The sequence below is a fragment of the Chrysochloris asiatica genome, unplaced genomic scaffold (assembly GCF_000296735.1).
Source record: "Chrysochloris asiatica unplaced genomic scaffold, ChrAsi1.0 scaffold00015, whole genome shotgun sequence".
In the NCBI taxonomy this organism is placed as follows: Eukaryota; Metazoa; Chordata; class Mammalia; order Afrosoricida; family Chrysochloridae; genus Chrysochloris; species Chrysochloris asiatica.
In genome coordinates, this window is record NW_006408533.1 from 1,737,858 (window position 1) to 1,752,604 (window position 14,747).

A 14,747-nucleotide genomic window follows, 5' to 3' on the forward strand; every position below is an offset into this window, starting at 1 on the left:
GGAGCTGAGGAACCCAAATCAGCAGGTCAGACGACAGGTTGTTGATATATAAGGGTGTGTGGGGGAGCTTGTGAATCAGGGTAGGTTATAGGCCACATATTCCATGAACTGGGGGTCAGACAGAGATGAGCCAGATGCAGGATACAGAAGACAGAGAACTTTACCAAAGCATTCCAAGGTATTGGACTCAACCCGTGGACCCAAGGAAAAGTATGGGTGATTACTCAAGTCACTCCCTCTAGTAAGATTTGGGAATCCTTAATCCTTGTCGGTGTTAAGTGCAGTTGAGTCAATTATGACTCATAGCAAACCTCTGAGGATTTCCAAGGAACAGCTAGTGGGTTTGAACCACAAAACTTTTGGTATGCAATCCAATGCTTATCCTACAGTACTACAACAGGACTTGGTGGTGGTGGTGTGTCGCTATGCATAGCGACCCTGCATAGAATTTTCAAGGCTGTAAATCTTCATGGGAACAGAAAGCTGCCTCTTTCTCCCATAGAATGGCTGGTAGTTTTGAACTCATAACCACTCATAACCACTATGCTACCAGAGTTCCTACAACAGGACTTAGTACTACCTTAGTCATTGTTGTTAAGTGCCATCGTGTGGGTTTTAACTCATAGCAACCCTATATAGTATTTCCAAAGAGTGACTGGTGGTTTTGAACCACTAACCTTTCAGTTTTCAGTCAATGCTTATCCTATAGTGCCCTGCTAGGACTCCCTTAACCTTACTACTGACTAATTTCCTGACTTATTAACAACTCACTTCAAAATGGGTCTGCAATCATGGACATGTTGTTGTTGTTGTTAAATGCTGTCAAGTTGATTCTAACCTATAGCAACCCTGTATAGAGGTTCCAAGGAGCAGCTGGTGAGCTTGAACTACTGACCTTGCAGTTCAAACGACTTTACAGTCTGATGCATTAGCCCACAGCGCTACACCAAGGACTCCCATGGGCACAGTGGCTAGGATTTATAATACAACACAGAACGGAGGAATATGGCTAGAAGAGTCATAATAAGTAATTAACTGTCCTGCAGTACCCCTCCTGACTAACAGGAGTGAATACTGCTTCTTTACCAAACCCACTTTAGCCCTACTCTGTTACTCCTGTCTCTGAGCTGGATTCACTGAGATACCCATCTCAGAGTTCCTACTCTTCTCTGAGAGTCCCCAGATGAAAGCAAATCCCACTTCCTGGAATGGGACTCTCATATAACCGAACACAAGCCCAAACCCCCTAAAAAGCCCCTCACAATACTTTCTTAATGAGATGCCTCACCTTCACTGGGGAGTGTGCTTTTCTGTGCTGCCTCAAGGATCAATAAACCTAACTCTATTGGATTACAGGGGTATTCCTGGTGGTCTTCAATTATGGACAGTAACCAGGCGAAAGGAAAAAAAATAAAACAAAACAAACTTTAATTATGGAGGTCACGCAATAACAAAAGCAGAAATTGATCAAGTAATTTAAAAACTCTCAACAAAAAAAGTCTGGTCCCAGATGACTTTACTGGTGAATTCTACCAAACATGCAAATTAGAAATGACACCAATTTTACTCAATGTATTCCAGAATATAGAAAAGGATGGAGAACTCCCAAATACATTTTATGAAGCAAACATAACCCTTATACCAAAACAAAGCAAAGATATCACTAAAAAAGAAAACTATAAACCAATATCCCTTATGAACATAGATACAAAATTCTCCACAAAATCCTAGCCAATATAATTCAACAACATATCAAAAAAATAACACACCATGACCAATGGGATTCATACCAAGGGTGGTTCAGTATTAGAAAAAAAACCCCACCAACTTGAAACGTTGTTCAAAATGCCTGATAACTTCTTGCACAAGCACTTTAAGAATCCTATTAAATCAAAACATGTACTTATGTGACAACTGATGTGTTGCCCTACTGCAAATTATCTTTTAAGACTGAATAGCCATCATTATGATGTAAAGTATAATAAAATATACAAAGATCTGGAGTTACAAACCCAAAAGGGAAGAACACACTCAACATTTCTCAAGCTGAAAAGAACTGAAGAAAAACTTCAAGCCTCGAGTTGCTATACTGAAGGATTCTATGGGTAAAATAGGAGCATGATTGCTCTAAGGGATAAGCATTAGACTATGAACCCCAAGGCTGGCAGTTTGAACCCATCAGCCACTTTGAAGGAGAAAGATGAGGCTTTCTGCTCCCATCAAGATTTACAGCCTTGGAAATCCTATTCAGGGTCACTATGAGTCAGAATGGACTTGATGATGACGATAACAGTGGGCAAACTACTGAATGATGCAGAAATCATCAAAGAAGATGGAAGGAATATACGTCACTGTACCAAAAAGAAATGGGTCAATGTTCAACCATTTCAAGATATAACATAAGATCAAGAACCAATGGTACTGAACAAAGAAGTCCAACCTACACTGAAGGCAAAAACCAAGGCTCCAAGAATGGACAGAATGCATATTGAAATGTTTTAACAAACTGATGCAGTGCTAGAAGCCCTCACTTGCTTATTTATGTTAAGAAATTTGGAAGACAACTATCTAGCCAATCGATTGGAAGAGATCCATATTTGTGCCCATTTCAAAGAAAAGTGACCCAATGGAGTGTGAAAACCTAACAATATCATTCATATCATGTTAGTAAAAGTTTGCTGATGATAATTCAACAATGGTTGCAGCAATACACTGACAGGGAGCTGCTAGAAATTCAAGCCCAATTCAGAAGAGGATGTGCAAGTAGGGATATCATTGCTGACATCTGATGGATGTTGGCTGAAAGCAGAGAATACAAGAAAGATGTGTCTTACTGATTATACAAAGTCATTCACCTGTGTGGATCATAACAATCTATAAATAATATCACAAAGAATGGATATTCCAGAACAGTTGTGCTTACAAGGAACTTGTACATAGATCAAGAGGCAGTTGTTTGAACAGAACAAGGGGACACTGAATGGTTTAAAATCAGGAAAGATGTGCACCAGGGTTGTATTCTTTCTCCATATTCATTCAATCTGCAGGCTGAGCAAATAATCCAAAAAGCTAGATTAAAGGAAGAAGAACATGGCATCAGGACAGGAGGAAGACTCACTAACAACGTCTGATACGCAGATGACTCAACCTTGCCTGCTGGAAGTGGAGTTAAAATAATGATGGAGATCAAAGACTTACAGCTTCAAGTATAGATTGCACTTCAACGTTAATAAAAATCCTCACAACTAAATTAATAAATAACATCATGATAAATGGAGAAAAACTAAAATTGTCAAAAACTTCAATTTGCTTGGATCCACCATCAACACTCATGGAAGCAGCAGTCAAGAATTCAAAAGACACATTTTATTAGGCAAATCTGCTGCACAAGACCTCTTTAAAGTGTTAAAAAACAAACATCTCAGTTTGAGGACTACAGTGCACCTGGCCTAAGGCATGGTGTTTTCTATTTCCTCGTATATGTGTAGACGTTGGGCAATGAATAAGGAAGACCCTAGAAGAATTGATGCATTTGAATTATGGTGCTGGTGAAGAATATTGAGAGTATCATGGACTGCCAGAAGAACAAGTAAGTTTATGTTGGAAGAAGGACAGCCAGAATGCTCCTTATAAGTGATGAATGATGAGACTCTGTTGTTATGAAAGATCTGTCCCTAGAGAAGGATATCACTCTTGGTAAAGTGGCGGTTCAACAAAAAGAGAAAGATCCCTATGAAGATGTACTAATGCAGTGGCACAACAAGGGGTTCAAACGTAACAACTGTGAAAACTGTGCGGCACCACGCAGTGTTTAATTCTGTTGTGCACTGGATCTCTGTGAGTTGGAACCAACTTGAACACAGCTAACAAAGACAACAGCCATCTGTTAATGCTGTTTTGAGCTGTTTACTTTTTGCACTGGTTTGTTTTATACAATGTCAAATTTTCATAATCCTCAAATCCTTCGAACACTGATTTGGGGTTAAGTGACTCTAATCCTGTTTTTATTTATTTTTTTTTCAAAAAGGGACTTTTAGAGAACAGACTTTGAGGTAAGGAAATCCAGCACGGAAGAGACTTGCACTGATTTAGTGTAAAGGTGCATCTTCTTGAGGAAGGTTTAATGTTTCACCCATGTCAGCCCTCAACCTGGAACTTGTTCACTGTTGAATATAACCCAGTCCTTGCTAAGGTCTTCACAAACAATTAAGAATAACTCTCTTTTCTATACGTATTTTAATTAAAAAGAGGCTTCTTGAAAACCAAATATCAAAAAGTCAGAGTCAATATGTGGCTAGTAGGGACTCATGTCTTAATATTGGATCAGAAGTATAAATAATAATGAATTATTTGATGTTATAAAATGGGGTGGTGCTTATTAAAGGGTGTTCTATGCATATGTAGGAGCCCTGGTAGTACAGTGGACTATGAGGGGAGCGGTAAACTGCAAAGTCAACAGTTTGAATCCAAACAGTCACTCCTCAAGAGAAAGATGAGCCTTTCTGCTTCCATAAAGATTTACAGCTTCAGAAACCCTATACAGGGTCACGACGAGTCAGAACCAACTCGGTGGCATGCAACCACCACCACCATACATGTAATTCTATTCTTCAAAAATTGCAGGTGGTGAGAGAGAGAAGTGTTCCTCAGTCAAATCCTTTTGTAAAAAGCTGTGTACTATTGTATTTATTTGGAGATTTACATCACACATTTAAATATTTAAGAATTTTGAGAAATTTAATACAACATATCAGTTTAAGTGTGCTTAACACAATAATAATAAACTCAGTTGACAATGGAGTACTTTCTCCTCTTGAATGCTTTACACAAACAGGGATTACTTTCTATGGGATACACATTAGGACACATTTCCCTAGATGTCACTACCTTGTTGGGGGTTGAGGAGTAACTAATTCCAGAATGGGAAACTGACAGTTCTTTTCTGGATGAGCTCTAGCATCATAGTATTAGGAATCACCCTTCCATTTCCTTTATAGTCTCTCAAGTAAGGAAATGCCTCTGGCACCATTATTGTTTTACAGCTATTACTTATACAATTGTCAGCTAACCTTTGCACACTGTAGTGTTCTGTATGATGATGTTAGAATACTACAGGATTTCCTCCTTTCTCCAACTGCTTGATAATCTTGACTCATTTCTTTCACTGAGCTTCTCTGAAAATCTCATATTTTAATAGCCTGCATTTTGATGTTCTTTTGTAACTTTTGCCACTTTTCTTGGTCATCATGTGTCAAAAACTGTCTAGAACACAAAAAATGGCACAAACACAAACTATTGCCTTGGCATTCTTTGCCCTACAGCTGGCCATCTTGGCATTCATTAGCTGATAAACATACAGAAAATAAAGGAAAGACTCATTACTAATAATGTACTAATTTGGTTTGTTTACATTTTGCTTGTTAAACACTTTGAGGACATGATTCCATAAGTGAAATATTTCAGTACAGATAATATTTTCATTGTTGTTGTTAAGTGCTGTCAAATGGGTTCCAACTCATAGCGACCCTATACAGGATTTCTGAGGAGAGTCTGGTGGGTTTCAACCATTGGACTTATAGTTGGCAGCCCAGTGTTTATCCAATAGCACCTCACCAGGACCTCACAGACACTATTTCAACTTAATAGTATATGGCAGAATTCACCTGTGTTATGGCATATCTGTTATAAGCAGCATGCATTCCTCTGGGTACTAGAGAAATCTAGAGGAGGTTAGTATGCAAGAAACACACTAGGAGAAATACCTGTGAAAGAATGCGTGCCTGAAGATGCTGAGTCATTAGACAGATGCAAATCAGACCCTGGAAAGGAGAAAGGAACAAAAAGGAAGCAGGAAGGTGGTGTGCGAGCAGTTCTAAGGAAAGCTCACCCACACTTTCAGAGTCCTAAGCCCCAGTCACCCAGCAAAAGGGTGTCATACCTCCCAGAAATGGGCCAGCTTTAGTACCTTCACTCTTGGCTGGGAAGTTGGTCTTAGTGAAAACAATAGCAGGTATCAAAGCACAGCAGCTGGACCTCCATCAATTACTCCCACTACTAAAATCAGAGAGGCATTTTCTCTTGGTCATCACACAAGGTTCTCACATTTTAATGTGCATACAAATCATCTGGAAATCTTATTTAAATGCAGATCCACTATATCTGAAGTGGGGCTTAAGATTCTGTTCATCTAGCATGCTCTCAGTTAACATGATGCTGTTGGTCTACAGACCTCATCTTGAGTAGCAAGGTGTTAGGGACGACTGAGCTCGGCTCTGACTGTCTGATCAGGCTTGTGGAGAACCCTTCTCAGGCTTACTAACTCACTAGTATCTGTCATCGCTGCTGTAGTCAGGCGTACACACTTCAAGTTAGGTTGATCCATTTAAGCAACTCAGCCCCATCTCGCTTTTAGCATCATTGCTGTCAAGTCCCTCTTGTCCCACTGCTTGCACAACTCTCATACGAGCATCTCTACACATCTGCTCATGTGCATTTTTTTTTTTAATGTTTTATTGTGAATTGTATGATAGTTTACATGGGAGAACATTAGCTTTACATTCATCCTATTGTATATCATTACATTGCATGGTTACAATCCCCCCCCCATGCATTTTTAAACAACCAAATGGCATACCCCGCAAGCCCCCCCCCCCCACCCCCCAGCACACAGCCCCTCTCCCTCTCTGGGTCTAGAGTCCCCAACCGCTCCATCTCTCCACATCATCATCTCTGCCTCCATCTCTGGCGTTGCTGCTTCTCTGGATAGGGTCCTGCACTCTGCTCTTCTCCCTTGATAGTCCCAGGGTCCTCCGCTCCTGAACTGTGCATTCAGAGAGGGCTTGCAGGGCTTTGCTATGATCTCAATCACATCCCCTACCCCCTCCAATTATGTGACCTTAAACCCTCCTTCCAACCAAACCGAGTTCCAAGGTCCAAGCTACATAGAAATTCTGGTGCAGCCAGTCATCTTAGTTGCCTTCTAGATGGAGTCTTGTGGGCTTTCGCCACATGCATCTCCTCCAGGTAGCCCGACCGAATATCCGGGAGCTGCCCATCTGGCATTAATCAGAGTTGTTTCTTTCCTTAGTTCTTTGTGGTACAAATGGTTTGGTACTTGACCACTAGCCAAAAGACAGGTGATCCTGAACCCACCCACCCTTAGAATTGAAAGGTGACAGTCTTGAAAACCTTAGGAAGTACAATTCTACTCTTTACAGATAGGGTCACCAACAAGCTTCCTTCCTGGATTCTAGTCACTCACTTCTTAGCTTAACTCCCTGAAGTGACTATTATGCATGGTGTAGTGAATTGCTGAACATGTCTCTTCTAGCCTTAGTCCTCGTAGCTCACACCAAACGACTCTTTTCCTGATAAAAGAAGGTAGGAAAAGGTACTGACAGGCTGACATGATTCAGCTGTGGATGTTAACAGTGAATTGTAATTGTGAAAACTTGAAACTCCAGCACAGGTATAAAATGAGCCATCTCAGATGCAGGGAGGGGACTCTCACTACCATGAAAGAAAGAGCCAGAAGTAGAGTGCATCCTTTGGATCCAGTGATCCCTGAATGTTAACCTCTTGATCCAGGGACAGAAAGTTATAATACCACAGATGTGGCAGAGGAGCAGCAGGAGAACCAACAACCAGAGCACTAGAGAGACGGGTGGGCTTCCCAGTCCATGGAGAAGTAAAGCTGAGTAACTTTGGGCAGGAGGCTTGCTTGAAGATTGGAGTGCCAAGCCAAGTGCTTTTAGTCTGAGATTTCTGGTGGAACAGTGTGTCCTGTGGGCATTTATCAGCAGTCCCGAAAGAGCTTTATAACACCAGTTAGGCGAGAGAAGCCTGACTGTGGAAATGGCTAAGGAGAGGTTGTCCTGACTGGAAGAAATGTGCCCTGAACACTTCTGACCCTAAAGTGTAACCTGTCAACTTCTCTAATAAACCCCATAGCTGTGACTAAGGTATCTGAATTCTGTGTGGCTACTGCGATGAATTATTTAACCCAGCTGAGTGTTCAGTGGGAGGACTGCTTGGTACCCTTTTGCAGTGGATGATTTGGCTTTTTGGCCCTGAGTGGGCATTGAGCTAAGAGGGATCACCTGGGGACCTGATGCTGGCGAAGCCTAAGGAGGCATGGTGAGGTCAATAAAAGCTGTGAAGAAGGCTCACTGAGCTTTTCAGACTGAAGACTGAGAATACTTTGCTCCCTGAAGGGATAGCATGTTCCCTGGGATGCACAAGCTGTGCACTGAAGAATACTACCCACCCCCATCCAATCCCTGTTCCAGGGTGGAGATGTCAGCCCAGAGGTCAAGAGATTGGGAAATTCTTCAGAAGAAAACTACACCAGTTGCAGCAAAAATCTTGGGCCCTGTAAGTAGAAGATAGAGCTGAGAGAAACAGAGGCAGAGACCAAGAGAAAGTAGAAGCTCGTATCTTCTGAACAAAGAGGCAGCAGAGTGGTCTGGGGAGTGGGTGGAGATCTGTAACATGCTTACAGTTGTGACAAGTGTGACATGCTTAGAAGCAACAGAGATCACCAGTAGGCCTGAAGCTACAGAAATCCCACCCAAATCCCACAGGAGTCTGTGAAGGGGAGGCTTGTCCTTAAGCCTGGGTGCAGCTGTGTAGGAGTTGCGCTCAGGGCAGTTCTGCTTCAAGAGCTGTTGTGACACTGTCCTATAACCAGAGATTGACTACTGTGTGAGAACTGGACCAGCAACAAACCTGATGACACCTAAGACGTGTCAGTGACGCAAGAGTCAATATCGACTCTCCGTCATGAAATTGTTATTGAAGAGTGAACGTGGATTTGTTTACTGTTTGGTAGCTACTTTCCATGTACTTATGCTCTGGAAGTTGCTTGTGCTCTGGCTCTGAGAGGATAAATGTGAAATACTATCCCTAACATTCTGTATGGGCACTACCATAAGACATCTGTACTAGTTGAACAACTTATGAGAGCATCTCATGTGGTAGGTAGTGGTTTTCACACCTTCCTTTCTAAAGCCATGGAATCTTTTCAAAGAAAGCTTATGTAATATAGATTAGGCTGGTCTGGCTGAAGCAGCTGGAGATGAAATTAGAGGTGGCCAGGAACATGCCTTGTGCTTTATTTAAATATCCTGAAAGCTGTGATCAGAGTTGCATATTTGAAAGATTATTCTGGCAGAGGTGTAGAGGACGACTTCAAGTGGGTCCACATGGAGTTGGAAAGACAAGGAGGATTTGAGGAATAAGGGGGACAGGCGGGAGTCAGAATGTCTGGGTATGAAGGCAATGGAAGGGGGTAATGTGTCTCCTAGGTTTCAGGCTTGAACAATTGTTGATGCAGGGGTGCTGGGGCTGCCAATCACTGAATTGGGGCAGACAGGAAGATGAGGTTTAAAGGGAAAGAAAGAGTTCAGTTTGGAACATAACTGAGTTTCAGGAAGACACCCTGTCACCACCTGACTAGATACAGTGAAAAGCAGCAGAATCTGGCATAGACACCCTTCTTGGATCCAGGAATGTGTTACTATTTACAGACCATTTTCAGCCTCTGTTGAGAACTGATTAAAATGAACAACTCAGAGGTCCTATTATCAATTACATTGTCTATAAAATCTTGATTTCTTCCAATGCATTCTGGGAAAAAAAATGTGGTTCATTGCTATTACTTGTTACTTCAATAATTCATTTCTTCTCTTTCTAAAGTTCTCTTTGTGTATCTGAGTTTAGGGGCTTATTACCAGTTTAGTGTATTAGTCACATGCTTGAATAAGTCACAGAACCAGAGGGTTCTGTTTGGCTCCATTATGGGATGGAGGGGAGGCACTTCCTTTTAGAATCTGAGATCAAAGACTTAAAGGCTCCGATGAGGAAATGGGAATTAGCAGACAATCTTGAGCATTAACTGCAGAAGGTGAGATGGGATGGGTTACTGTGACCTGTGGCAAGAAGGGAGCAACGCTGTAATAAACTGGAACCAATGTGCGTTGCTTCGATAGTTGTGTTGGGCCATGTTTTAAACGATGCTTTAATATGGTGGCTTTGGAATTTGGGTTTTAAATCTTAAGGGACCACTGGGAGGAAGGAACAGCTGCTGAGTAGTTGAGACATCAGGTTCATTCCCAATATTTCAGCCAGAGTGGCCTAATCTGTTTTGCGTAAGTTTCCAATGAAAAAAAAAAAAAAGGATTCTGTGGGTTTTTTTAAAAGCTTGAAAATCAGTATTTTATGCAATGGAAGTATAAGACATACAAAGATGTCAGTGAAGAAAGATGTCAGGGTGAAGGAAGGAAAGCTGTTTCAGATAGATGGACAACTACGCCATGTTAGGTAATAAATGCAGAAGTCTTCAGGCAATCTGAGGAGATACATATGGCTAAATGTCTTAGGAATCCCAGGCAAAGTTTCCACCTAGAAGAGAAATCATCATAAGGGAGTTACTGCATCATGGACTTCAGAGCTCAGTTTGGTTGGAAACAGTCTTGAAACATTTTTGCTCAAGATGAAGAACACATACAATGTTCAAACCATGTACTTCACAAATAATTATAAAGGATGTGATTCACAGAGGGCTAAAGCCCTCCAATCCCTCTCTAGGTTCTCAAAAGAATGCAAGCACAGATGCATGGAGGTGTGACCATAAGGGGGTGTGCAAATAGTGTGACAAGAGGAGGTTGACAGCTAGTGATGTCAGAGGCAATGAACTACATGAAGTTACTTAAGCGGACCACTCTTTTTTTGGGGAGGGTACCAGTTTTCCTCTTGTCTTCCCTCCCATTCTTCAATTACCTAACAACAACCTATCCTTTTAAGGATCCCTGATGACACTCTGGGTTAGGCATTGGACTGCTAACTGCAAAACTGGCAGTTCTAATTCACCAGGTGCTCTGAAGGAGAAAGATGAGAGTGCTTCCGCCCAGCAGGGCTGTTATGAGCTATGGATTCAATAGCAGTGGGTTTGATTTGGTGTCTGGTTTCTGTTGTCTATAACTGAATTCAAACATTCCCTCAAATAAGAAGCGCTAGATGATTTGGATGACCCATCTTTGTGCTCTAAAACAATAGGGCCTACTCCTAGTTAATTTTGTTACTGACTAACTTTTGTTACATCTTCGCTTGTTAAAAGAGAAAGACATTTGTTTTTTTTTCTTTTCTAATACTTAGCATAATGGTGGTGGTTATGTGCCATGGAGTCAATTCCGACTCATAGTGACCCTATATAGGGTTTCCAAGGCTGTAAATCTTTGTGGGAGCAGAAAGCCTCATCTTTCTCCTGTGGAGCAGCTGGTAGTTTCATACTGCTGACCTTGAGGTTAACAGCCTGACTCGTAATCACTACACTACCAGAGCTCCTTGTTTAGCACAATAGGACCCTCATAAATGTCTGCTCAGTTAATAAACCTATTGTTAAGTACTATTGAGTTGGTTCCAGCTCACAGTGACCCTGTATATGGTTTCCAAGGAGTGACTGGTGAGTTTGAATCACTGATTTTGTGGTTCAAACCAACTTTGGAATCCAATGCTTATCCTACAGCATCACACCAGGATTCCAATTAATCCATAAGGCTTACAATATGAACTTCTCAAAGGAACACCAGTATTATTATTAACAGGCATGCTCCTGCCTCATAGAAGAGTTTTAAGGGGAGCCTAATTGGGCTATGTTGTTGTTAAGTGCCGTCAAATCGATTACAACCCATAGTGACCCTATATGGGGTTTCCAAGGAGCAGCTGGTGAGCTTGAACCACCGATCTTAACAGTTTAAACGACTTTTCAGCCTTAGTACTGGTTCTAAGGTAGAGAGGAAACTTAACATTTTATGTTTGTGTATGCATGTGCATGGGAAGGAAGTGAAGTGATGGTGGCTGTGTGCCATGGAGTCAGTTCCAATTCATAGTGACCCTGTACAGGGTTTCCGAGGCTGTAAATCTTTACAGGAGCAGAACGCCTCATCGTTCTCCTGCCGAACAGCTGGTAGTTTTGAACTGCTGACCTTGTGGTTCGCAGCCTGATTCGTAACCACTCCGCTAACAGAGCTCCTTAAGAACCTGAAGTAAGAGGGGATAAAATGCCTAGAGGGGATTTATTTCTCTCAGTACTCTAGTCATTTGTCTTGAAGAAGGCGACTGATATAGCTCACAGTAAATATATTAGAATATTTGGGAGCAAAGAAGAAACGATACAAAGTTCTTCAAATATTGTTGAAGAATGTAAGCCAAAGACCTTATATAGAAGCTATTCCTATATGTGCCAATCCTCGGAAATCCTATACAGGGTCAGGATGAGTCGGAACCCTCTCAACAGCATTTAATAACAACGTGTATGAAAGGAGCCCTGGTGGCGCTGTAGGATAAGCACTGGACTGCTAACCACAAGGTCAGAAATTTCAATCCACCAGTCCTTCAAAGGGTGAAAGATAAAGCTTTCTGCTCCCACAGAGATTTATAGCACTGGAAACCATAAATAAGGTGTTCATGAGTAGAAATCGACTCTGTGACATAGGGCTTGGATTTTGAAATGTGTATGAAAAGGAACTCTGGTGGCACTGCGGGAAAGGCAATGGACGGTTCAAACCCACTGGGAGAAAGATGAGGCCATCTGGAGTCCTGTTATGCTATTGCAGGATAAGTAAGGTCAGTGGTTCAAACGCACTGGTCGCTATGAGTCGGAACCAACTCAATGGCACTTAAAACAAGAAACTCCCATTAGAGCGTTACAGTTTTGAAACCCTACATGAGCTTGCTACAAGTTAGAACTGACTCCTAGCGGTGAGTTGAGTGAGATGAACATGAAATTAATCTATTGCAATACAACCATGGACAAACGTAGTTTTCCTCGCATTTTCAAAGTTGTTGCGTGCTCTCTCCTGCTATTTTTTTCTCTTGTTAGATCAAGCCCTCTTTGTCAAAATCATACAAAATAATTTTAACACATTAAAACAAAACAAAACAAAAGCTGCCCCTGCCTTTCACGCAGACGCTTCTGGAACTGCAGACAGCGGTTGAGTCCCCTCCTGGGACGTGACGTGGTGGTCAATGCCGCACTCCAACGTGTCCAGGGGGTTACGATGGTACCGAGATACGATTGTACCGAGATTACGATGGTACATCGGTACAGCGGGCAAGCAGAAAACCCCGGCTCCAGCCAATTTCTAGAATCCAGAACCAAGACGAACACTGGACGGTTCCCCACTAGTGAGGGGTTTTCGGGCATGAAGCCCGGGTATCGCGCCCCCACCCACTTTCGCAACCCGGAAACGGACCCCTGGACTGCGGCGCTGCTGGGTTGCAGTTCCGGGTCAGGCCAGTTGCAGCCTGCGCTGTGTCTCTGCCGCAGTGCCCCGCCCCTGTACTGAGGACCTAGCCAGGCAGTGGCCACCCGACAGCTCCTGGGGCTAGATGGCTGAGGGAGACTCAGGGACCGACCAGAGGCAGGTGAGGGCCTGGCGAGCGCGCATCATCCAGACTTAGCTTGGAATCACTTCGCTGCCCCAGCCTCCTCCGGTGAGGGGCCCTCCGTACGGGGTCTTCCCCGTCCCACCTGCAATGCCTGGCTGTGCCATTTTGTCTACCACCTTCCATTATCATGGCACCTATTTTCGGCCGAGCGCTCTTGGCAGGCGGTTCCCCATCGGTAGCGGGTTCTGTTCGGCTCATGTCCATGGACAACCATCCGCACGCGGTAGCACGTCCATCAGCGCCCGTAGCTTGGGTTCTGCTCCCTGCCTTGCGGCTGGGTCATTCTAGACCAGCCGTTGGAGAACCTCTCCGTTTTGCCTTTGCAAAATGACCTGTAATCAGACCCTTGAGCGCCCAGAAGGCCCACCGAATCTCAGTCCTCTTAGTATTGAGCTTTCTTCAGAGCGTGATTACGTAGGTCTTCTGTGAGGCTTTTCCCGCAGGCCTATGCGGACAAAATGAAATGGTATCAAATTAAATGCATATATGGCTTTTCATTTCCCATCTTTGGATCCAGTTATTTTTCTTTTCAAACCCCAAGCCAAAACAATCTCTGAAAGATTTTTGAGGGTTTGCCTGCCCAAAACAAAGCCAACCCCCATACCCAATGCCACCTCCCTCCCCAAGGGAAAAAAATAAAATAATAAAACGAATAAGACTCTCAGAAGGAATCCAAGGCTAATGTGTGGTAAAACCCTACTGGGAGTCGGGGTGGGGACTGCCTGTTACAAAATAGGAGGTGGAACAGAGAAAATACACATATCCTCTAAATCGTGTATCTCACTGCAGGGTTTGGAGAACAGAGCTATTTTGACTTGTGTAGTGGTCAAAAACACAATAATGTACTAGCCAGGCTGGTGACCTGCTGCTCCGAACCTTTTGACCTGCTAAGACTCATCCAAGGTTCCTTCATAAGATGTTCTTTTGTAATAGGTTAGTGATAGTAAATGCAAATTCCTTATAGAGGAGTAAGGAAAAACAACAGGTTTTTAGGGTATGTAAATTTGTTGACTTTTTTTCCCCCCCCTTGGTCAACTTCTTTCAGAATGAGGAAATTGAAGCAATGGCAGCTATATATGGCGATGAATGGTGTGTCGTTGATGAATGTGCCAAAATATTTTGTATTAGAGTTAATGACACTACAAAAAATCCCAAATGGACACTTTGCTTGCAGGTATTTTTTTCCCCTTCTCTACAGCCATTTCCAGTTGCAACATTGACTCTGTGTGATTGGCCACTATTCTTTTAATTATAATTTTTGGATGGTATGTTCGAAATTGTCTTTTTGTTGTTGCTGT

The 14,747-nt window shown here is 42.6% G+C and overlaps 1 protein-coding gene across 1 annotated transcript in view; it reads left to right on the forward strand.

The window, feature by feature from the left end:
* Window positions 1-13,389: 13,389 nt before the first annotated feature.
* The window catches only part of IMPACT (impact RWD domain protein), a 28,396-nt gene continuing 27,038 nt past the window's right edge, over window positions 13,390-14,747 (forward strand). The window contains exons 1-2 of the mRNA XM_006835026.1: window positions 13,390-13,425; window positions 14,495-14,623. Of these exons, the coding sequence (XP_006835089.1) occupies window positions 13,390-13,425; window positions 14,495-14,623 (165 nt within the window). The remainder of the gene's footprint in view (window positions 13,426-14,494; window positions 14,624-14,747) is intronic.